The sequence below is a fragment of the Balaenoptera physalus genome, assembly GCF_965194825.1.
Source record: "Balaenoptera physalus genome assembly, chromosome: 8".
Lineage (NCBI taxonomy): Eukaryota > Metazoa > Chordata > Mammalia > Artiodactyla > Balaenopteridae > Balaenoptera > Balaenoptera physalus.
The window spans coordinates 81,217,005-81,243,716 of NC_138887.1; the positions used below are offsets into that span (position 1 = coordinate 81,217,005).

The 26,712-nt window shown below is 35.6% G+C and overlaps 1 protein-coding gene and 1 long non-coding RNA gene across 4 annotated transcripts in view; both read right to left on the bottom strand.

The window, feature by feature from the left end:
• Positions 1-26,712, bottom strand: part of DPY19L1 (dpy-19 like C-mannosyltransferase 1) — a 245,109-nt gene that overhangs the window by 166,677 nt on the left and 51,720 nt on the right. For all 3 annotated transcript variants that reach the window (XM_082471750.1, XM_082471749.1, XM_082471748.1), the window contains exons 9-13: positions 26,403-26,502; positions 24,113-24,190; positions 8,386-8,472; positions 6,379-6,438; positions 5,763-5,843 (exon numbers count right to left, since the gene is read on the bottom strand). In XM_082471750.1, the coding sequence (XP_082327876.1) occupies positions 5,763-5,843; positions 6,379-6,438; positions 8,386-8,472; positions 24,113-24,190; positions 26,403-26,502 (406 nt within the window). The remainder of the gene's footprint in view (positions 1-5,762; positions 5,844-6,378; positions 6,439-8,385; positions 8,473-24,112; positions 24,191-26,402; positions 26,503-26,712) is intronic.
• On the bottom strand, positions 10,094-24,106 carry LOC309665641. The gene is made up of 2 exons (XR_014266605.1): positions 20,231-24,106; positions 10,094-14,157 (listed from the first exon to the last, which is right to left on the bottom strand). It is a non-coding gene; the product is annotated as an uncharacterized lncRNA (long non-coding RNA).

Below are 26,712 nucleotides of genomic sequence, written 5' to 3' on the forward strand. Positions count from 1 at the left end.
GTTTTCCCTGCTCAAGGTGTTAAACCTGGTGAAATACACTACACAGTATCTGGTAGGCTTGGTAACACACATAGGCATCTGTCAATCACAAAGGGACAACGTGTGATAGAGTAAAGAAAAGCAAACGTTAATTCAGATTTCTGAAAAGGGGTTGGAAAAGACTTTTTGAAAGAAGTAGAAAATGGGCAGGCCTTGGAATAAAACACACCTTTTGCCTCACAATCAGCATCTGTGTAATTCTTCACATGTCACCAAGTGCTCACACTTATATCACCTAACTTACTTCCCACAAGAAGCCACGTGAGGAAGCTGGAATTGTTTTCATTTAACAAATGAGAAAACATTTGCCAAACTTTCAATTCATTATTGTCTAAAAGAGCAAGAACCATAGGAAAGGGGATAAATTATAACTGAAACACATCATGACTAAAACCCTAAATGATACCTAAATGAAGTAGGGGGTCAGGGAGTGAGTAGGAACTATAAAGGGTGGTGGGATATGCTGAAGAATCTCAAATGCTCTGTCTCCTGGGGAAGAAATGTAATCTGATAAGTTTAAGAAATCAATAGGGAGAGTACATAGGTCTAAAATAGCATACACAAACTACCTATCCACTGAAAAGGAAAAGAATCTAAAAAGAAAGTAAAATGTTTGGAAAATCTCAAATAAAATGAAAGAAGTAAGTCCTAATATAATGATAACTGCCATTAATGTAAAGAAGTTAAATTCACTAACTAAAGGACAGATGCTCAAGTTGGATTTAAGGGGAAAAATTCAATATCATATTGTCTACAAAAGACAAACTTAAAAGTATGCAGAAAGGTTGAAAACAGAAGAAGAAAACAAGATATACCAGATAAAATGAACCAAAGAAATCTGGGTTAGCTACTGTAATGTCTCACAAAACTAAATTCAAACAAAAATATATGAAAAAAGACAACAAAATGACATTATATACTAATAAAACAAACAGCAAAGCAAGGTTATACATATCATGAACATATAATATTTGCAATTAACAGTATAGATTCAAAGTGTATAGAAGAACAACTGAAAAACTCGGTAGGAAGAAAAAGTTGACAGTGTTCATTGGAAATGTTAAATATTTCCCTCTAAAGCAGAAAAAGTAGATAAATGTTAACATAAAATCTGAATAATATTAATAAGTTCACAAACAGAGAATACAAACTTCACAAAAAGAGACTATATGTTACCCTCAAACATAAGTAAAAATTTTTTTAATGTTCACATCCTATGCCACAATAAATTTCAATGAATTTATATAATGCAAATTATTTTTTTCTAATCATAAATGCAGCAAAATTGGGAAATGGTAACTAGGAATGGCTTTAAAAATCCTTTCAGCTAGAAACTAAATAACATAAAACTTATCTTTAGGTTAAAAAGAAAGTCACAAAATAGTTAATTTGTAAGACACACAAAAAAGTACTACTTAGAGGGAAATTTATAGATTTAAAATGCATTTATCAGAAAATAAGAGAGGTGAAAACAAAAGAGCCAAGCACTTTCCCTCAAGCATCAGAAAATGCTACAGAACAATCCCAAAGAAATGAGAAGAAAAGAAACGAGGGTGACAGAATTCAATTACAAAGAGAAATACAACAAAACCAAGGAAGACTTTAAAAAAGTGGTACTTTGAAAATATTAATATAATAAATAGAAAGTAGAAAAAACAGCAAAAAATAAAAAGCAGGTCTTTATAGATTAATATAATATTGATTCCAAATAAGGAAAATTAAAGAGCATAAAAGACAATTCACATATATGCAAAAAATTTCAATAAGAATTTTTCGCTAACTGAATTCTACAATAATTTTTTAAAAATCTGATGATATATATGAAATGGGTGAGTTTCCTCTAAAGACATAAAACACCAAAAGATTCCTACAGAAAGTGGATTTGTAGTAGAAAAATCTCCCATGAACAAAACTCCAGAGCCTGAGGGCTTCACTGTCGAATTCTAACAAACCTTTAAGGAAGACATAATATCAATTCTACATAAATTCTCATTAAAAATAGGAGATTGAACACTTCCCAATAATTCTGGAAGGCTGCACTACCTTGAAACTAAAACCAGGCAAAAACACTACAAGAAAATAAAACTACAGACTAATATCCCCATAAATATCAGCGAAAGTCCTTAAAAATATTAGCCAACCAAATCCAGCAATATTTAGAAAAACTAATACATTGTAAACAAGTGAGGTTATCTGAGAAATACAAGGTTGGATCAACACTCAAAAATCAATGAATATGGGGACTTCCAGATATAGCATAGGAAGAAGTTAGTAAATCCCCTCTTTCAATAACAACTATGAAATTGGACAAAACTGTCAAAAACCATATTAGGATCAAGTAATTGATCAAAAGGAAAACAAATGGAGAAACATGCATTCACAAAAAAACTGATGGGAGACTTTCCAGGTGGCGCAGTGGTTAAGAATCCGCCTGCCAATGCAGGGGACACGGGTTTGAGCCCTGGTCTGGGAAGATCCCACATGCCGTGAAGCAATGCCACAACTACTGAGCCTGCCCTCTAGAGCCTGTAAACCACACCCATTGAGTCCATGTGCCACAACTGCTGAGCCCGCATGCTGCAACTACTGAAGTCCACATGCCTAAAGCCCGTGCTCAGCAACAAGAGAAGCCACCACAATGAGAAGCCCGCACACCGCAACGAAGAGTAGTCCCTGCTTGCCACAACTAGAGAAAGCCCACGCACAGCAACGAAGACCCAACGCAGCCAAAAACACCAAAAAAACTGATGAGCTCTGTGTGGAAATAGTGGGAGTCTGTGGCATTGTTGCTTTGGCCGCTCCCACCCACCATTACATCACCTCTGCTTCCCCTAGCTTGGTCAACCCAACGGTCCTACCCGGGTGGGGTTGGCCATGAAAAGCAGAACCTTTGTTACTGCAAGGAGCTGACTTGTTTGGGGGCAGAGAGCAAAAAATCTATACACCATCATTAAAAGCAGCAAACTCAGGAGGAAATGAAAGGCGGAAGTTCACAGCTCTGCCAGCTTAGGGTTACAGTAGTCGTTTGGTGAACAGTAGACTGGCAGACTAGCTAGACATTTTACAGAGATTCTGAAAAGGAGACAACCAATGAGGGGAGACAAGTTCTCACATCCCTGGTGCACTGGAAAGTTGTCCACAGACGCTGAGGGATCCAAGAGAGCCCAAGCTCTCTACAAATCTATGACTGACTGGGAGGTGGTATGCATATTCATGGCAGATCCAAGAAGGTGGGCATGGCAGAAAGGAAAAGATGAGACAAACTTGCTGTTCAGATGAGTTAACATAGTAGGTCTGAAGGGGATCCTTTGAAAAACCTACTTGCAAGGTTTACCCTTAGCTGGCATCAGGGAACTTGAATTCTGGAAGGCTCCCATCACCCTAAATGATAATAGTGGCTTATACTGAACACCTACATTCTTTCTGGTAGTTTGGAATTTTGATTACGTGCTAGGCAGAGGATGCCTATGTTACCAGCCCCCAGTAAAAACCTTGGGGCACTTAGTACTGAGCTTCCCTGGTATACAACATCAGGATTTTACCATGAAAAATGTTGGTAGGAGCAAGGATGGGAAATCCAGGATAGACCGAGAAATGCCTCGCTGGGCTCCTAAAGGACAGAGAGTGTGTGTCTAATTAACAGAGAAGGGTGGGTGGAAATGCTTCTCAAGAGCCGTGTGGCCTTGGCATTCTCTTCCTTTGACCAATGTTAAAATTAAGAATTTAGGGGCTTCCCTGGTGGCGCAGTGGTTAGGAATCCGCCTGCCAATGCAGGGGACACGGGTTCGTGCCCCGCTCCGGGAGGATCCCACATGCCACGGAGCAACTGGGCCCGTGAGCCACAACTACTGAGCCTGCGCGTCTGGAGCCTGTGCTCCGCAACCGGAGAAGCCGCGACAGTGAGAGGCCCGCGCACCGCGATGACCGCAACTGGAGAAAGCCCTTGTACAGAAACGAAGACCCAACACAGCCAAAATAAATAAATAAATAAATTTAAAATTAAGAATTTATGAGCTGATGTCCTTGATCAATGTTACAGATTTCTAGAAATACTAAAGCTGCAACTAACTTATTTCTGATTTGGAAATAACTTTTTACAGCATTTTTTTTGGCCCTGGTGCAACATCAGGCTGTGATAGAAATGACAATAGTCACTTTAACCTGAATTAATACTTTACCCGGCTTGTCTTCCCCCAGTGAGTAGACAGATTCCATAAACCCAGGACTTGGGGTCTTTCCCTTTTCTTCCTGCTCATTCTCTGCATCCTGGCTGACTCAATCACCACTTAGTGCTCACCTTCACAGGTGACTTCTAGGAGCCTTCCCTGACTCTTCCTGCATATTCCTGCAGCGCTCTATACTTATTTTTTTTAATGAATTTTTTAAAAATACATTTTGAATTTTTAAAATTTTATTTTATATTTTAATTTTATTATATTGTTGGCCGTGCCATGTGGCATGCAGGATCTTTAGTTCCCTGACCAGGGGTAGAACCTGTGCCCCCTGCAGTGGAAGCACGGAGTCTTAACCACTGGACCACCAGGGAAGTCCCACTCTACTTATTTTTATCAGAGCTTTCATTACACTGTATTATAGTTGCTAGAAATTGTCCCTGTCTCCCACTAGACCATATCTTATTCAGTTCTGTATCTCTAGGATGCATTCTACTACCAGGCACATAGCAGGTACATTGAATGAATGAATAAATAAATGCATTTTAGGCTATACTTTTAAACTTTTAAAATATCTTTCACAGGCTGTAGACCACCCCTTTAATAGCCCATTGCTTTCAATCTTTTTTAAGCAAACAAATCCTTTGTTCATGTGAAAACATGTATAAATGTCCACTATGTAAGAGATTAAAGCAAGACTATCCTGGGTGAAGAGGGGCTGGCAGGGGGACTGAGAAGTAGATGGACCCCACCAAAGAGTCCTTGAAGTCCCAGAACTTCACAGAACTCAGTTTCAAAACCACAAGTTTAATCTATTACAGAAGGAAGAAAGACCGTCAATTAAAATAAGTTGCAGAAAAAAATATGTGGCTTACTTTACTCTTTCCATGTTGGTTGGTGTCCTGTTCTCTCTTTTAATTTAATTAATGTGCTTTTACCAAAACATCAAAATAAAATAGGCAAAGCAAAATTATAGATAGAGTGAATCTTTACAGTTATAAAGCAGAATTCTTCTCATTTTATTTTCCCTCCTACCCAAATACCAAAAAAAAGCAAAACCAATAAAATAATAAAAATGTCTCTTAATAAGATTAACTTGGATTAAATTACCTACAAACCTTTCATAAGCATTGACTAGAAAACTGGAAGAAAAAGGGAATAAGTTATATGATCTATTCTTTAAGAGTCTCTGAAGGTGGCATCTTTATCTGTTACAAAAGGGGATTATAAAGAAACCAGAGAAAAATGACTGTAGAGGCCTTAAAATTTGAGCTTAAGTCTCCAGAGCTTTCTTACTTTAAAATTTTAAAATCTTTGTGATATAGAAAGACCAATAAAATATGAGAGTTATGTCAAGAAATTAATTTTGGAGAACAGACTATAGACATAGTCATATTTACTCTCTATTATAGTAAATAGATAAAATAACAGGTGAATAGACTTCACCTGAGAATTTGGCTTAAATAGTGGCACTTTAACAATTCTAGTAATTCATTCTTAGCCTGTTTGATTTATTTCAAGTCTTCCAAGTTTAAACAAAAATACACTTACATCATCTGCAATGCCAAAGATTTTAGATGTCAAATACTTGAGTATGACAGTTCCAAATAACCAAAAACATCCTTGGATAACCTACAAAAGAAAAATACAGCAAAACAAAACTAAACTGATGCATCATATAGCCATTGCACAGACATAGCCTAGGAAGAAAAAAATAAATGCTTTAATCACACGTGAAGTAATTATCTCTATATACAAGAGAAAATGCCAAAAAAAAATGCACCTTAAAATAAAGAATGTTACTCCAAAATCAAGGGGCTATCATCAAAAAGAAAAATATACACAATCTTGTTGTCAAAATTAATATATTTTATAGGAGATTTATACAGCAATTGCAGTTAAACTCCCCTTCTACTAACAGTTTCTTACACATGCACTGCTCCTCAGAAAAAACATGGGTAATACATACAACTGAAATTCTTTAACTACCTATCCAATATTAATCTTAACTTGCTTCAATTTGGCACATTAAAATTGAGCCCTAATACGTTATAAAACTGTTAGATCCTCTGCATTATATAGGATAGTTCCTTGAAAGTAAAACATAAAACCAATGATATATTTTAGAGAAGGAAAAACATATACATTCAAATAGATTGATTCTTACCCATAAACTAAGTTCAGATACATTTATTTTCAGGAAACATGGTTTCATTGCCAGTAAACCCTGCAAGCAGAAAATAACATAGCATACAGTTAATACTTATAGACACAAATTCAGGTACCAAAAAAATACTTTTAAATAATAAAACTCCCAAGAATCTAAAATTCAGCACACTTTCAGTGTTTCACACAGAATCACCACAAGCTCATTTGATTTCAAGAAGCCCTGTTTTATCCAGAGTATTTTAGGTCAGTTAGTCACTTTGTAAAGTTGAAAACAGAATCTCCATACGTAAATTTCTATGATTGGTTCTGATTTACCTAAGAACCAAGAAGTATATAAGAATTTCAGAATTTTAGACAGGTGTCTTATAGTTATAAGATTTTCCTTAAGTTAAATATTACTAACTCCTTGAATAAACTACAAATGAGTTTTTAACAGATCAACTAAATACTTCTCCTCTATCAAATCTTATTTCTTTCCAGGTACATAATAGACTCCCAAAGTATCGTACCTATACAGATCTAAATCTACTTCAAACTTGGCAAAAATATGCTTAGAGATCACAACATAAATACATGAACCCAAATTGAATCTTTTCAGAAGTTTCTGAATATCTGAGAACACAAAATGTGTTACGATTAAGGTTTCAAAGTGATAAATTAGAAATAAAAACAGGCAAATGTGTGTTTATAGTTAAATATGCAAAAACATGCTATATTCTGTACCTGTTGCCATCATTTATTTTTATACACCAAAATACGTGAAATATGCATAATGCTTAATCCATACCTAAGACACACCTCAGCGTCAAGCACCTAGTAGGAAACCTGACACACTGTAGGTGCTCAATAGAACTGAAGAGAAATTTCCTGCAAAATGTACTTAAGATTAGATTTACTGATAGGAAATCTTCCATTCAATGTACTTGGGTACTCCTGTTTCATTGTTGAAAACACAGCATCCCCACATGCTAACTGCTAATTTCTGTGCCTAAGTATACTCAAGTCACACAACCTGAAAAGGGTGGTGGCCCAGATTGGGAAGAGGCATATTCCTGGGAAATGGGATCTTAAATAAACATTACTTGTAAAATCAGACAAAGAAATAGCAGATTCCAAATCTGTTAATGGGTTCTAGAAATCAAGAAAGACAAAATGATCTGAGTTACTTAAATGATTATTCAAGAAGTAGAATACATTTCAGTTAAGACAGTGCAGTGTGCTTTCATCTTCAGAAAACCAGCCTAATACTAAAGCACATGCATGTTAAATATAAGGAATAATTTCTTTCCTCTTAGGTTTGCAAAACATTGTAATGGAGAAACCCACTGGCAAAAAAAAAAAAGGAGTAACCACCTCTGGAAGTCCTTAAATTTAGAGAGACTTATATTTAGAAAGTCATCCTGCCAAAAGTGGCAGAAGGAGTTAGATAACCTTTCACCTTTTGCTCTAATTCTATAAGACAGTCTCCCCATAATCTAAATCTGTTCTTGGTAGTGATCTAGTAAAATATAACTGAATCATCACCTGATTTAAACTATCTGAATAATTCATACAAATAGACACAAGGGGAAAAAACTAAAAATACAAGGCCTTAAGCCTCTGATCACAGTGGAACAAGGAGAGACTGCTTGAGATGCCAAAGGGAGGAAAGGGGGTCAGAAAGTGGAGCAGGAATAGGATAAACACTGAAAAGAGGGGAGGAAACAAGAAAAAGAGGAAAGCATAGAAACCATTCTAAAATGAACACTAGGACCAAAAGTTAGGTGACAGAAAAGATGAGGAAAGGACAGATTGGGACTATGAGGCAAGGCACTATGTTTTCCAGTATTAACTTTTGTTGTGTTTCTTTGGAAATGAGAACTTAAATACATTATCACATATAGATTATTCAGTAAGACACTTGAAACAGTTCTTGTAGAAAATCCCTCACGAATCTCAAGCCAGTGATAAAGAAACTGGTAAACCATTAGTTTCAAAAACAGACATTTACTTAAGGAACACTTACCGAAATAATTACCAAAGAGGAAGCATAATAAGAAGTTAATAACATTGAGTTTCCAAACATCAAAACAAAACAAAGTGCAAGAGAAATCTGGAAAAATCCAAGAAAAATATAATTAATACACAGAAAACAAAAAAAATGATTTTATTCTGAAAATTGCACATGCCCATGATAAACAAAATTCAAACCGTTCCAAAGAGAATATACAAGGAAAACAGCCCGAATTCTATGCCACACTTCAAAACCCCGGAGATCACCACCACCACCAATTTTCTGTGCATCCTTATAGACATTCACATGTACAAATTCCAGTTTATAATTTTTTTTTTTTTAAGAATCGATTTTATTTATTTTTGGTTGTGTTGGGTCTTCGTTGCTGTGCATGGGCTTTCTCTAGTTGTGTCGAGCGGGGGCTACTCTTAGTTGCGGTGCGCGGGCTTCTCATTGTGGTAGCTTCTCTTGTTGTGGAGCATGGGCTCCAGGTGCGAGGGTTCAGTAGTTGTGGCACATGGGCTCAGTAGTTGTGGCTCCCGGGCTCTAGAGTGCAGGCTCAGTAGTTGTGGCACACGGGCTTAGTTGCTCCGTGGCATGTGGGAATCTTCCTGGACCAGGGCTCGAACCCGTGTCCCCTGCATCAGCAGGCGGATTCTTAACCACTGCGCCACCAGGGAAGTCCCCAGTTTATAATTTTTTAAAACCACAAATGGAAACTTGGCCCAGAAGCTATGCTATTGCTTGCTTTTACTCTTAGTTTGTATCAAAGAGTTTTACCTACCAATTCAAACCAATCTAACTCATTCTGTTGAATAACTGAAAAAAGTACTCCACTCTAGAAATGTACTATAATTTATTTAACCAGTCCTCTGACTACTTCTGAAAACTTAAGTGCTTTCCAGTTTTGTTTTGTTTTGTTGTTAGTTTTGTTTTTCCTATTACAAACACCGCTATGAAAAACACCCTTATTTATGTATCTTATGTACATGTCAACACATTTATGGGATAAATTACTATCATGGAATAAATGAATCAACAATACACATATTTTAAAATTTGAGAAAATACTGACAAATTGCCATACAAAATATTGTACTCTCCACCAATAGGGCATGAGAGTTCCTGCTGATACGCACTCCTGCCAACACCGTGTATTATTCTTTCAAATATTTGCCAATCTAATCCAAAAAAAAATGTTGCCTCATTGTTTCATTGTTCCATTCTTTTATTAGTGGGTGAGACACAGCATCTTTTCTTCTATTTACTGCTTATATTGTTTTGTGTGTGTATGAATTGTCTATTCCTAGTGCCCATTTTTCTATTGGGCTTTGGTATTTTCCTTAAGCACTCTCTTCATATATGATACAGCATAGCTCCTTACCAAGCAAACATATTATAAATATTTTCCCAGTTCATTTTTATCTTTCTTTGTAGTATTTCTCTATTGTAGTTGCTTTCTACATTTTTATGTTAGTCAGTTTTTCATTCATTTCCTCTAAGTCTTCAGGATTTAACTCCATTATTAGAAACCCTTTAAAAATAAAATAATCCAGGTTTTCTTCCGGAAGTTTTTTGATCCACATATATAAATTTCCATATGAATTTTATAATCAGCCTAAGTTTCAAAAATTGACATTTTTATTAGAATTGCCTTATTCTACAGATGTACATTACATTATATTTTAGTTACATCTGTCCAATATTGAATCTTTACATCTGAAAATAATACATGTTGTTTCCATTTCCTTTTTTTTTTTTTTTTTTGGCCACTCCACGCGGCTTGCAGGATCTTATTTCCCAGACCAGGGATTGAACCCGTGCCCCCTGCAGTGGAAGCACAGAGTCCTAACAACTGAACCACCAGGGAATTTCCTGTTTCCATTTCTTTAAGTCTTCTTTTACATACATCAGTAGAAGTATAAAGTTTTCTTTATATAGATCCTGCATATTAAGTTTATTTCAAAGTATATTACTTGTTTTGCTATTGTATCAGAAATCTTTTCATATTTTCTGATTTTTTATATTTAGAAAAGTTGCATTAAATATGCATAAATGAATATAAACTTTCATTGTTTCTAGTAGTAATTAGTTTATTAATTTGGGTTTTTTAAGTATTCAAAAGCATACTTACAATGATACTTTTACATCTTATTTCCTATTTTTGAAACTCTTATTTTTTAGTCAATTTTATTAGTTAATATTTATGCAACAATGTTAAGAGTGGCAGTAGGCATATTTGTCAAGTTTCTGGCATTAATGGGAATAGTTCTACTGATTCATCATTTTGTGTGATACTAGCTTTTGGTTTAAAGTATATGTATGTATTAAAAGTTCAATGAAATATCCACCTATTTTCATTTAATTAAGATCTTAAAAATCAGAAACAGATGTTGACCTTTATCAAATGCTGTTACAATATCAAAGGAAATGATCACATTGTTGATCTTTTTTAAATCTATTAATGAGATAAATTATGTTAACATAATTTCTAAATAAGCCAATCTTGCATTCTTGGAATAAATTTACTGTCATGTTATTTTTTTCTTATATGCTTACTAAATGTTAACGGCCCAGGTCCTTGGACTCTTTAACCAATAGAAATTGATAAGAGGCCAGATGAGAATTTCAGGCAATGCTTAATCAGGGCTCATGCTGCAGCACAAGGGAGCGAAAGTGAGAAAAAGGTACCCTTGCCCACACCCGGAGAAGAGCTGCTTGGATCCTTACATGGGGTAACAATGGGGGTGGACCCATGGGCTGGGCAGGAGGCCTAACTTAGGTGGCCTGTCCATGCCCTTGGAGGTGCTATGTGCAGGAATCATGTGCAGCTGCTTTTTGCTCCCAGCACCTCAAAAACTTGTAGTTTATTTCTGGCCTTTTTGTATCCTGTTGCTCATAATTGCTCCAGCTGTGCATGGTGTAGTTATTTTAGTCACTGATAGTTTCTTTGTATCTTATTGCTCAATGGAGACTTTTGTCCAGGTGCAGGCACTCCAGTAGAAGATACCAGGTCCCAGCCTATCTCAAATGGGTAAGGAACCAAATTCTCAAAATTTTATAACAATAGCCTTTTTCCTTAAGTGCCACAATTTAAAATCAACTTTAAAATTTCCCCAATCAATTTTGGCAAAAACTAGCAAAATATCATCACTTTGAATAAGTAGATTCATAACCAAGAATCAGGCAAAGCACTGCTAAGGGTATTCAAGAGAAATATAAGGTAGTATTAAGAAAGGATGTGTCAAGGGTCTGGAGAGATATTTGGGGTCCATTCCCCCAATTTATTTTTTCCACTGTTCAAGGTTTATTTATTCTTTTAGTTGGTATAACACTTAGATAGTTGGCTGAATTATTTATGTCGATTTTTCTTTTTTACATTACATGGCAATGTACACTATTCTGATATATATAGTACATAAAATAAGATTCTTTAGAACAGTTATGCACAAGACATGCAATACTGGATTTATAATCAATCCCAGGATGTGACTAACTGGAGAAAAAAAAGTTGGACTTGGCATCTTGGCTAAAGGAACCAGCAGTTATATAACACAGAGTTAAATACACATCTGGTTTGAAGGGCAACTGCAGCATCTGCAACATTGTCAGTGGTACCTCTTGAGGAAGCAGAACTATTTTACACGAACCAATTTAGGACCACACAAGATAAGTGCCATGCAGCATCAGGATAGAGCTGCAGAGTTTTATTAACCATTCCTATTGCTAAAGTTAGGAAATTGACGTTCTTCCTAGGCTGTCTTAACATTACTGCTTTAGTCACAGATTAGATATAAAGGACAATATGCACAACCTCCATTCCCAACTCTGGTAACTTCTCTGCTCAAACCCCCTAAGGGCTCTGATTCTCACTTCAAGGAAAAACCAAAGACCTTTCAAAGACTTACACGACCCTATAGAGTCTGCCCACTAACCTCTGGGACCTCATTTCTAATGACCCTTTCCCTTCTCACTCCAACCCAGCCACACTCTGCAGATTCTAGAACACACCCGTATATCCCCACCTCAGAGCACTTATGCTTGCTGCTTCTTTTAACCTAATGGATGCTCCCTCATCTAACCCCATGTAACCCTCTCAGTGAGGCCTTCTTTTCCCACTCTTTTAAATGACCACCTCCCCTACCTACTCAGTAAATCCCACTCTCCTTGTCTGCTTTGTTTTCCGTAATAGTGTTTACTCCCATTTAACATATTGTTTATCTTATATATTTGATTTATTTCTGTCTATGTACACTAGAATATAAGCTCCATGAGGGAAGAGATTTTTTAAATTGTTTTTATCACTGTTGTATGCTAAGGGCCTAGGAAATGTTTGACAAACAACTGGTGCTCAAAAATATCAGTTAATTTAAATATGAAGAATAAAATTTGAGGAGTATTATACTGAGAAAATTGAGAACTTAGAAGGTACATAATGAAAGAGAGATATAAGTTATTTTAGTATCTATATCTTTTTTGAGTATCTATATTTTAGCAGATTAAAAAAAATAAGAAAACACCGTGAACAACTTCATGTCAGTGAATTTTAAAACTGAGATGAATGGGAAAATTCCTAACAACATAAAAGTGCTAAAAAATGACTCAAGAAAAAATCTAAATTGTCCTATTATCATTAAACAATTAGATCAGTAATTTAAGATCTGTCCACAAAAAAAAAATAACAGGTCCATATAATTTAACAGGCAAGCTCTGCCAAACTTTCAGGGAATATTCCTCCCAATCTTACAAAAAATCTACCACAGACAGAGAAAGTAGAAACACAATTAATTCTATGGGGCTAGAATAAATCCGGTATCAAAATCAGGCAAGTGTAGCTGGAGGATTCTGGGGAAATGGCAGCATAGGGGGCACTAGGAATCTGTCTCCCCACCTAGACAACAAATGCTACTTGACAAACTATCTGATGGAACTATTTGGGAACTCGGGAGTCTATCAAAACTCGGAACTTCCAGGAGAACCCCTAGATGGGAAATTGTAGTCAATTTCAGTAAATTTTAGCTCTTAGCTCACCAGCAGCTACCCATCCCTCATAAACCAGCCCTAATGCAAACAGTCATGCATGAGTTTAAAAACATAGACAATGAAAGCAAAATCACAACAAGTGGGGCCAACCTAAAAAAGCTTCTGTGCAGCTAAAGAAACAATCAATGACAAGAAGAAGCAACCCACAGAATGGGAGAAAATCTTTGCAATCTGTATACCAGATACAGTTAATATCCAAAATATACAAGGAACTCTTACAACTCAGTAGCAAAAAACCCAAAAATAATCTGATTAAAAAATGGGCAGAAGACCTGAATTGATGGTTTTTTGAAGGAAGACATACAAATGACCAACAGGTACATGAAAAGGTGCTCAATATCACTAATCATTAGTAAATGCAAATCAAAACCACAATGAGACATCACCTCACACCGGTTAGAAAGACCTTTATCAAAAAGCCAAGAGATAAGTATTAGTGAGGATGTGGAGAAAAGGGAACCCTTTCCCCCACTGTTGATGGGAATGTAAATTGGTACACTATGAAAAACAGTATGGAAGTTCCTTGAGAAATCTGCAGGGCAGAAACACAGACACAGATGTAGAGAACAAACGTATGGACACCAAACGGGGAAAGCAGCGGGGGGTGGGGTGGTGGTGTGATGAATTGGGAGATTAGGATTGACATGTATACACTGATGTGTATAAAATTGATGACTAATGAGAACCTGCTGTATAAAAAAATAAATAAAATTCAAAAAAAAAAAGAAATTAAAAATAGAACTACCGAGCAACAGTCAGCTCTACCCACCACCAGAGCCTCCCATCAAGCCTCTTAGATAGCCTCAACCACCAGAGGGCAGACAACAGAAGCAAGAAAAACTACAATCCTGCAGCCTGTGGACCAAAAACCACAGTTACAGAAAGATAGAGAAGATGAAAAGGCAGAGGGCTATGTACCAGATGAAGGAACAGGAAAAAACCCCAGAAAAACAACTAAATGAAGTGGAGATAGGCAACCTTCCAGAGAAAGAATTCAGAATAATGATAGTGAAGATGATCCAGGACCTCGGAATAAGAATGGAGGCAAAGATTGAGAAGATGCAAGAAATGATTAACAAAGACCTAGAAGAATTAAAGAACAAACAAACAGAGATGATCAATACAATAACTGAAATGAAAACTACACTAGAAGGAATCAATAGCAGGATAACTGAGGCAGAAGAACGGATAAGTGACCTGGAAGACAGAATGGTGGAATTCACTGCTGCGGAACAGACTAAAGAAAAAAGAATGAAAAGAAATGAAGACAGCCTAAGAGACCTCTGGGACAACATTAAACGCAACAACATTCGCATTATAGGGGTCCCAGAAGGAGAAGAGAGAGAGAAAGGACCAGAGAAAATATTTGAAGAGATTATAGTCGAAAACTTCCCTAACATGGGAAAGGAAATAGCCACCCAAGTCCAGGAAGCGCAGAGAGTCCCATACAGAATAAACCCAAGGAGAAACACGCTGAGACACATAGTAATCAAAGTGGCAAAAATTAAAGACAAAGAAAAATTATTGAAAGCAGCAAGGGAAAAATGACAAATAACATACAAGGGGACTCCCATAAGGTTAACAGCTGATTTCTCAGCAGAAACTCTGCAAGCCAGAAGGGAGTGGCATGATATACTTAAAGTGATGAAAGGGAAGAACCTACAACCAAGATTACTCTACCCAGCAAGGATCTCATTTAGATTTGATGGGAGAAATCAAAAGCTTTACAGACAAGCAAAAGCTAAGAGAATTCAGCACCACCAAACCAGCTCTACAACAAATGCTAAAGGAACTTCTCTAAGTGGGAAACACAAGAGAAGAAAAGGACCTACAAAAACAAACCCAAAACAATTAAGAAAATGGTCATAGGAACATACATATCGATAATTACCTTAAACGTGAATGGATTAAACGCCCCAACCAAAAGACATAGACTGGCTGAATGGATACAAAAACAAGACCCATATATATGCTCTCTACAAGAGACCCACTTCAGACCTAGGGACACATACAGACTGAAAGTGAGGGGATGGAAAAAGATATTCCATGCAAATGGAAATCAAAAGAAAGCTGGAGTAGCTATACTCATATCAGATAAAACAGACTTTAAAATAAAGAATGTTACAAGAGACAAGGAAGGACACTACATAATGATCCAGGGATCAATCCAAGAAGAAGATATAACAATTATAAATATATATGCACCCTACATAGGAGCACCTCAATACATAAGGCAACTGCTAACAGCTATAAAAGAGGAAATCGACAGTAACACAATAATAGTGGGGGACTTTAACACTTCACTTACACCAATGGACAGATCATCCAAAATGAAAATAAATAAGGAAACAGAAGCTTTAAATGACACAATAGACCAGATAGATTTAATTGATATATATAGGACATTCCATCCAAAAACAGCAGATTACACGTTCTTCTCAAGTGCGCACGGAACATTCTCCAGGATAGATCACATCTTGGGTCACAAATCAAGCCTCAGTAAATTTAAGAAAATTGAAATCATACCAAGCATCTTTTCTGACCACAACGCTATGAGATTAGAAATGAATTACAGGGAAAAAAACGTAAAAAAGACAAACACATGGAGGCTAAACAATACGTTACTAAATAACCAAGAGATCACTGAAGAAATCAAAGAGGAAATAAAAAAATACCTAGAGACAAATGACAATGAAAACACGACGACCCAAAACCTATGGGATGCAGCAAAAGCGGTTCTAAGAGGGAAGTTTACAGCTATACAAGCCTACCTAAAGAAACAAGAAAAATCTCAAGTAAACAATCTAACCTTACACCTAAAGAAACTAGAGAAAGAAGAACAAACAAAACCCAAAGTTAGCAGAAGGAAAGAAATCATAAAGATCAGAGCAGAAATAAATGAAATAGAAACAAAGAAAACAATAGCAAAGATCAATAAAACTAAAAGTTGGTTCTTCGAGAAGATAAACAAAATTGATAAGCCATTAGCCAGACTCATCAAGAAAAAGAGGGAGAGGACTCAAATCAATAAAATCAGAAATGAAAAAGGAGAAGTTACAACAGACACCGCAGAAATACAAAACATCCTAAGAGACTACTATAAGCAACTTTATGCCAATAAAATGGACAACCTGGAAGAAATGGACAAATTCTTAGAAAGGTATAACCTTCCAAGACTGAATCAGGAAGAAACAGAAAATATGAACAGACCAATCACAAGTAATGAAATTGAAACTGTGATTAAAAATCTTCCAACAAACAAAAGTCCAGGACCAGATGGCTTCACTGGTGAATTCTATCAAACATTTAGAGAAGAGCTAACACCCATCCTTCTCAAACTCTTCCAAAAAATTGCAGAGGAAGGAACACTCCCAAACTCATTCTATGAGGCCACCATCACCCTGATACCAAAACCAGACAAAGACACTACAAAAAAAGAAAATTACAGACCAATATCACTGATGAATATAGATGCAAAAATCCTCAACAAAATACTAGCAAACAGAATCCAACAACACATTAAAAGGATCATACACCACGATCAAGTGGGATTTATCCCAGGGATGCAAGGATTCTTCAATATACGCAAATCAATCAATGTGATACACCATATTAACAAATTGAAGAATAAAAACCATATGATCATCTCAATAGATGCAGAAAAAGCTTTTGACAAAATTCAACACCCATTCCTGATAAAAACTCTCCAGAAAGTGGGCATAGAGGGAACCTACCTCAACATAATAAAGGCCATATATGACAAACCCACAGCAAACATCATTCTCAATGGTGAAAAACTGAAAGCATTTCCTCTAAGATCAGGAACGAGACAAGGATGTCCACTCTCACCACTATTATTCAACATAGTTCTGGAAGTCCTAGTCACGGCAATCAGAGAAGAAAAAGAAATAAAAGGAATACAAATTGGAAAAGAGGAAGTAAAACTGTCACTGTTTGCGGATGACATGATACTATACATAGAGAATCCTAAAACTGCCACCAGAAAACTGCTAGAGCTAATTAATGAATATGGTAAAGTTTCAGGATACAAAATTAATGCACAGAAATCTCTTGCATTCCTATACACTAATGATGAAAAATCTGAAAGAGAAATTATGGAAACACTCCCATTTACCATTGCAACAAAAAGAATAAAATACCTAGGAATAAACCTACCTAGGGAGACAAAAGACCTGTATGCAGAAAACTATAAGACACTGATGAAAGAAATTAAAGATGATACCAACAGATGGAGAGATATACCATGTTCTTGGATTGGAAGAATCAACATTGTGAAAATGAGTATACTACCCAAAGCAATCTACAGATTCAATGCAATCCCTATCAAATTACCAATGGCATTTTTTACGGAGCTAGAACAAATCATCTTAAAATTTGTATGGAGACACAAAAGACCCCGAATAGCCAAAGCAGTCTTGAGGCAAAAAAATGGAGCTGGAGGAATCAGACTCCCTGACTTCAGACTATACTACAAAGCTACAGTAATCAAGACAATATGGTACTGGCACAAAAACAGAAACATAGATCAATGGAACAAGATAGAAAGCCCAGAGATTAACCCACACACCTATGGTCAACTAATCTATGACAAAGGAGGCAAAGATATACAATGGAGAAAAGACAGTCTCTTCAATAAGTGGTGCTGGGAAAACTGGACAGCTACATGTAAAAGAATGAAATTAGAATACTCCCTAACACCATACACAAAAATAAACTCAAAATGGATTAGAGACCTAAATGTAAGACTGGACACTATAAAACTCTTAGAGGAAAACATAGGAAGAACACTCTTTGACATAAATCACAGCAAGATCTTTTTTGATCCACCTCCTACAGTAATGGAAATAAAAACAAAAATAAACAAGTGGGACCTAATGAAACTTCAAAGCTTTTGCACAGCAAAGGAAACCATAAACAAGACGAAAAGACAACCCTCAGAATGGGAGAAAATATTTGCAAACGAATCAACGGACAAAGGATTAATCTCCAAAATATATAAACAGCTCATTCAGCTCAATATCAAAGAAACAAACACCCCAATCCAAAAATGGGCAGAAGACCTAAATAGACATTTCTCCAAAGAAGACATACAGACGGCCACGAAGCACATGAAAAGATGCTCAACATCACTAATTATTAGAGAAATGCAAATCAAAACTACAATGAGGTATCACCTCACTCCTGTTAGAATGGGCATCATCAGAAAATCTACAAACAACAAATGCTGGAGAGGGTGTGGAGAAAAGGGAACCCTCTTGCACTGTTGGTGGGAATGTAAATTGATACAGCCACTATGGAGAACAATATGGAGGTTCCTTAAAAAACTAAAAATAGAATTACCATATGACCCAGCAATCCCACTACTGGGCATATACCCAGAGAAAACCGTAATTCAAAAAGACACATGCACCCGAATGTTCATTGCAGCACTATTTACAATAGCCAGGTCATGGAAGCAACCTAAATGCCCATCGACAGACGAATGGCTAAAGAAGATGTGGTACATATATACAATGGAATATTACTCAGCCATAAAAAGGAACGAAATTGAGTCATTTGTTGAGACGTGGATGGATCTAGGGACTGTCATACAGAGTGAAGTTAGTCAGAAAGAGAAAAACAAATATCATATATTAATGCATGTATGTGGAACCTAGAAAAATGGTACAGATGAGCCCGTTTGCAGGGCAGAAGTTGAGACACAGATGTAGAGAATGGACATATGGACACCAAGGGGGGAAAACTGCGGTGAGGTGGGGATGGTGGTGTGCTGAATTGGGCGATTGGGATTGACATGTATACACTGATGTGTATAAAATTGATGCCTAATAAGAACCTGCAGTATAAAAAAACAAACAAAACAACTAATACTAAACTTTCATTGGGTTATTTGTATGGAAATATGTTAATATAAATGTTTCAGACATTACATGAAATTTCTAAAAATCTTGTATTTGTATGGAAATATGTATGGAAATATGTTAATATAAATGTTTCAATCATTACATGAAATTTCTAAAAATCTTATATTTGTATTTGTATGGAAATATGTATGGAAATATGTTAATATAAATGTTTCAGACATTACATGAAATTTCTAAAAATCTTATATGTTCTGGTATAATGTTATAGGTAATAATCCTAGTTATTACGTTAAGATGTATATCTCAGAAATAACTAATTTTCTTGTCAACTGCATTATTATCAACTTTCATCAAATCTTTTACCGTGGTCATTTTTAAGTCTTTTGTCATTTACAGACAGTTCTGGGTGTACTCTGATGATTTTGCAAATATGTTCCTATAAAAGGGTTTCATCTTCAAGAAATTCATGGAAAAGACTCTGACAAGTACAGGTTTCTGGTAACTGACTGTACTGCTGAACTGAATGAATAAGCATTTTCAGAACTCTGATGAACTCATAAAAGTGCTAACAAAAGATCAAGATGAAAAAAAAAATTAATTACATGGGACTGAGTGAACTGATGAGGATGAGTATAATTTTTGTGACTTTCTGTCTGAATTAAAAAAAAAAAAATCCCACAAGGACTCAGAGGCAAAGAATATACAAATCAATTTTCACTGCAAAGTAAAGGAGCTGTTACAGTGGAGGATTACTGGACTGAATGTCAATATTATGACATAGTATGAGTGTGTTTCATGTTTGGTAATTGCAATCATTGTTGCTTTTGTTGTGGTCATCCATGTACAATGCTTGGTGTCAGTCTATTTATCTCTTGTAAAAATAAAATACAGTGTGTGTGTGTGGAAAAAAAAAAAAAAAAAAATAGAACTACCATATGAGCCAGCAAATCCACCTCTGGGTATATACCCAAAAGAAACAAAAACAGGATATCAAAGATATATCTGTACTCCCATGTTCATTGCAGCATTAGTCACAACAGCCAAGACATGGAAACAGGCTAAGTTTCCATCCATGGATGAATGGATATTGAAAATGTGGTATATATACACAATAAAACAGTATTCAGCTATAAAAAAGAAGGAAGCCCCTGCCATTTGCATCAACATGGATGGATCTTGAGAACATTATGCCAGGCGAAGTAACCTATTCTGGAAAAGACAAATAATGCATGATTCCACTTATATGAGGTACTTAGAGTAGTTAAAAGCATAGACAGAGGAAGCAGAATGAGGGTTTCCAGGGCTTGAGGGGAGGAAGGAGAATAGGGAGTTATAACTCTATAGGGTATAGAGTTTCATTTTTGCAAGATGAAAAGACTTGTGGAGATAGACGGTGGTGATGTTTGCACAGCAATAAGAATGTACTTAATATCATTGATATGTAAACTTAAAATGCTTAAGACAGTAAATTTTATGTGTATTTTATCACAATAAAAAAATGGAAAAAATTTTTGGAAACAATTCCATACTTTTTTCCTTTTTAACTATAGGGATTTAGGAGTTTATAAAGCAACTATGGATAATAAGTAACTAGTTCCATAGTCAGTAAGCGACATCATAAAGTGTATATCATTTACCCAGGCTAGGTTCTAATACAAACTAAACCTGTGTAATGTTAGTACTTTTATAACTATAACTTTGAGTCAAAGCCCTCATTGATAGTTGCCTATGTGACTGTGTGATTGACAGACTCTAAATGCTTAACAATTACTTGAATTTTTATTGCTATGTAAAAAAAAAAAACATATTAAACAGTTTGGGGAAAAAAACTCAAGTCTAAAAAAGGATAAGTACTGTCCAATACCATTCATGAGCAGAGATTTAAAACCCTAACAAAATAATAGCAAATGAATCCAGCAATATAATTAATATAAAAATTGTTTAGTCCAGAAAAGCATGGTTTCTTAATGTAAAAAATCAATTAATGTAATTCACCACAGTAACATATTAAAGAGGGAAAAATACAGAGGATCATCTAGACAGATGCAGAAAAGCACTTGATGAAGCTGAGCCTTTATTAATTTCTTTGAAAAAGTGTTCAAAGCATAATGAGGACATATTAAAAGAACAAAGAAGCCAGCAGGAAGTAGCTGGCCAAATCGGGAACAATTCAAGCATCAAAGCAAATAATGAAAATAGTGGATTACATTGCAGTGAATAAAACAGATGCCATTTTTTCCCTGGAGATAAGAGAAAAATTGATGAAAAATCTGAATAGGAGTGACACAAAAAAGGAAACACAAAGGGCCCATAAACATATGAAAAGATGTTCAACTTTATTGAAAACCAGAGAAAATGTAAATTAAGGCCATAAGATACCATTTTATACTCTCCAAATTGACAAAATAAAAAAAGATGTAGGACAACAAGAACTGTTATACGGGGCTTCCCTGGTGGCGCAGTGGTTGAGAATCTGCCTGCCAATGCAGGGCACACGGGTTCGAGCCCTGGTCCGGGAGGATCCCACATGCCACAGAGCAACTAGGCCCGTGAGCCACAATTACTGAGCCTGCGCATCTGGAGCCTGTGCTCCGCAACAAGAGAGGCCGCGATAATGAGAGGCCCGCGCACCGCGATGAAGAGTGGCCCCCACTTGCTGCAACTAGAGAAAGCCCTCGCGCAGAAACGAAGAGCCAACACAGCCATAAATAAATAAATAAATAAACCCAAAGTTTAAAAAAATAAAAAATTTATTAAATGAAAAATTAAAAAAAAAAAGAACGGTTATACGTTACTGTTCAAAGTAGTCTAATTATTTCTGAAAAACAATGCAACATTAAATTGTGAAGTTGAACATGTATTTAACTTACCACCTGAAAATTCTACTACTATGTAAATACCCTAGAGAAACTCAATATATATTCCCCAGGAGGTATGTGTAAGAATGTACACCATTATACATAAAAGGAAAACACCTAAATGTCTTTCAACAAGAATATGGATAAATATATCATGCTTTATTTATACAATGGAAAACATAAAGCAAAGAAAATGTCTGAACTCCAGCAGCATATAAATTTCAAAAATCTGAGTGAAAACATACGTCTCACAAAAAGGAGAACATTTTATAAACCTTAAAAACAATACTAATATTTAATAATAAAAATATATTATTTAGGAATAAGTAGATGGTAAAGTCATAAAGGAAAGCAAGTTAATTATAATTTTAAAAGTCAGGATAGTGGTTATCTCCAAGAGAAGTGAGGGGATGTGTTCAGGACACACAAGGGCTTCAAAGTAATGACGGTTCCATTTTTCAATTGGAGGGTAGGCTCATGGTTGTTCATTTTAGAACTCTGTTCATAACTTCTCTATATGTTATAAATGTCCTATTTATATGTATCAATTATTAGAGAATAAAAAAATATATGGCTGTAGTATAAACCCTGACAGTTGGGGATTTTTTCTTCTTCGTAATACAAGTGTCTGACTTAAAGCTTTTATTGTGATCCACTTGAAACATGGCTATCTCTTGAATAAACATATTGCCAGCCGCATGACTAGATAAAGGGTCAGGCCTCCTGCCCCCACTGAGGCTCCTTTGTTTTAGAGATCTTGGTTAATTTCAACAACTGACCTTTGGGCCAGTTTTTTCTCTTCCTGTGATTTAAACTCCTACTTGTATGTTTTAAATTCACCAAAAAAAAAAAAAAAAAAATGAGCCCTCAAAATCCTAGGCCCCCATCCTGGACCCCAATAAAGGCAGAACTCCAGGGCATGCTTGTTCCCTAACTCTCCCATGCCTCCCCCCACACCCCACGACCTAACTGTGTGGTCCCAGGTGTGCTGTGTAATTTCCAGGTCCTGTAAGTAATAAACCTTCGTTTTTTTCAAAGTTTCCTGATAGTTATTGCTGAAGGGCATCTTGCAATCACAAGAACCACAAGTGCCTGTCCAACCACAACATTGTTATTGATAGGCTGAGACCAGCACAAAACAACAGCATGCTGTAATTACATTAAAATTATAGGAAAAAGAAAATATCAAAATTGTAAGAACTAATGACAGAGAAGACAAATGATTTTAAAAATCAATATTCATCAAAATCAACCATCCAGCCTTAAGACCTTTGCCCTGGTTATTTCATCAAACTAGAATATTCTTCTCCATGACATCTACTTAGCTGACTCCCTCTCCTCCTTCCAATCTTTGCTCCACTACCCCCTTCTCAATAAGACCTCCTCTGACCTCCTCATGTGACACCTCAATCTCCCATCCCTTGACACTTGGCCAGTGTGACCTCCTTGGGGTACCATGACTTGTCCTTTTCCATAGCCCTTACCACCTTCTAACATACTATATAATTTACCCATTTACTATGTTTATTATTTATCCTCTGTCTTCTTCCTCCACTCTTTTAGCATGTAATCCACATATACGCTGGGATCTTTGCAGTTTTATTCACTGATATGTCCCACATGCCTGGATAGTTTGTGCTCAATAAATGAATACTCCACTTCATTTTAACAGAAGGCTCCTGGATAATATACCATTCCATGTTTCTCTTTCACGAATTACCTCTTTTACTAATAATGTATAAGTTGGGCACAAACTCAAATCAGGTAATTAAATTTTCTGGGTGGCCTATTTAAAACAAAGTCTGTTAATTATATCACAGTTTTTGAATAACACTTGTTTTAGTTATGGAATTATGTCATAACTAGTTGCAACCATGAATAAATAAAATACTAATCAGGAGTTTGTTTTAAGGTCCAGGTAAATGGGAAAAAAAAAAATTTAAAAACCATTACCATGTGCATAAAAATGATCTTCCGTAATTTGCATATATCAATGTATCCCACAACATATACTGCAAATAATGATGCAATCTGAAATTTAAAAAGAAGTTATATTAAAAATTAAAATTATATATATAATGAATAGATTAAAAAATTAAGAAAAGATTATCTTTATTTTGCCTCAAATTTATATTTATATTGAAAGTAAGTTCTTTAGTTTCCCTCTTACCTGTTAATTTATTATTTATTATGGTCAATATATTAATATAGCACATATCGGTTGATTTTTCTCTTCCATTCACATCTCTCTCAATTAACCATGTAAATTATCTACTTTACGGATTATCCAAACAATACTCCTTTTAATGTCAGAGTGACTCTACTGCCAACATGTACAATTACAAAGTGCCTTGCTCAATCAAAAAATATAAAAATTTAATTATAACATGTGACAATACATAATTGGGGAAGGTACATTAAACTAAAAAATAATTATATAATGCGTGTGTGTGTAAAAATACACTGAGTTCTGCTTGTTAATCAGTCTTTACGAGTATCTCCATTAGTGTTCTCTTTCATTTATACAAATATTCAAGTGTTGGGCATAATCAAATTTATCAAATTTCAAACTAGAAGTACTTTCACTACAAAGGTATTTTTAACTTTTTTAACAGTTTTGAAGAAAACTGTGTATGTATTTACCAAGGATTCTAAGAGTACTGGTGTTATTTATATGCATTAATTGATTATATGAATTAATTGATTAAATAATTTACCTCAGCAAAGTATAGAGAGGTATTATGTCAAACAATGCCTCTCCACCTTTCTTCATGGAAAAAGCAATTCAAATTAAATTCCACGCTTCTCCTACTACACAAATATGGTTTAAACAAATGGCAAAACAGCTGAAACTTAAACATGTAACTTAAGTTCCATTCATTCATCAGGTTTTTTGTCTCCAAATAATCTACAACAAATTTTCCCAGTAGCAAGAAAAACAAGGTCTCCCTTGACCCAGATTTCTCCATGGGGAACATGGCACTGCTGAAGGGTGACAGATATGACACAGTAACTGTGGAGAAGTGTGTTGTTATTCAATGTAAGCCCGAAAGAGGGGCACAGTACTGCCTACCCTCACTCCATGCACCTCCCCCCAGTTCCTCCCCCTCCCCCACCAAAAAAACAAAAAGCAGGCCATCTCCACTAAGTGAAAGGATAGGAACTCTCCCTTTCCACTCCAGGGGCTAAGCAATACACAGCAGGCCTACAGGGTAGCATCTTAAGGAGTGACCCTCAGGGACGTTTTAAACCAGAAACATTTAAAATGTCCTCAAACTAAAGAAGACAAAGGAGTCTAAAAGATAAGATCAAAGAAAGTATGAAGTACAAATAGAGCCTCTTTAAAAAAAAAAAATGATAGAAGCAGCTAACTTGATGTCTTAAGTAGCAGGTAATGTGTTAAGACTCTTACATACATGACCCTATCTAATCCTAAACACAACCCAATAGAGTAGGGTCTTTCGTTTTCTCTACTTCATAAATGAGAAAACTGAAACTAAGAAAAGTTATGCAGTTTGTCCAACTCAAGCAGCCAGTGAATAGAGTTAGGACGCAAATCCAGGTCTGACTTCATTTCTCAAGCAAGACATCTCAAAGAACATTAAAAAGCAACACTTACACTGCTTTATATGCACATGAATATGGCCAGTATAAGAAAGAAGTAGAAACAGTGGTGGCAGGGAGAAATGAGCACACATTTTACTCCCTCTCTCAACAAGCGACCTTTACCTTGCTTTATAGACCTCTATTTGAAGGGAAAGAGACAGACAAGAGTATGTGGAAAGATGATAAATATATTACAGGCTGGTAAGGGAGTTATATAAAACATAAATTGTTTAGCTATTTTTCCTATGTTATCCTATGTGTATTTATCCTATGTGTAAGAAAGTCCACTATTATTCACAAAAACATTTTACTTAAGATAAATACTACAGTCTCCTTAAGAGAAATACTTAATGTTATAACACTAGTTCTCTTTTAAGCAAACTAATATTGAAGAAAAAAGATAAGCATTCTTAGAAACGAGTTCAATAAATGCATTCTACTAGTAAGTAAATAATTAACACCCATTAATAAATAAATCATATATTTCCCTATCCCGAAATTTCTTTCAAAATATGGACTAAAAAAACTTTTTAGGACTTAGAATCATATAACATCTCAGTTCCATAATTTTAGACAAATGAGTTCTCATAATCAAGCTCACTAAGCTTAATTCGTTTTAAAAATATAAGCACCTTACCTGAGTAAGAAGTACAAACTGAGCAAACTGCCATGGGAGCATAAAAAATACATTGGAAATGCAGAGTGCAATCAAGCTTCCTCTATAAAGTTTTGTAGCCCTTAAAAAGATAAAATAAGTAAGTTTAACCAGAAAATATTCTAGCTTGGCTCCAAACCACTGCAAATTAGAATCTCTAAACATGATCTGGTTATAACATAAACCAGATATAAAATGAACCAACAGATTAGAAATTATACCTCCTGACACTAAATTACAACAATTTCCTATGAAAAGTAGATCCCCAATATAACTGTAAAAAACAAAGCTT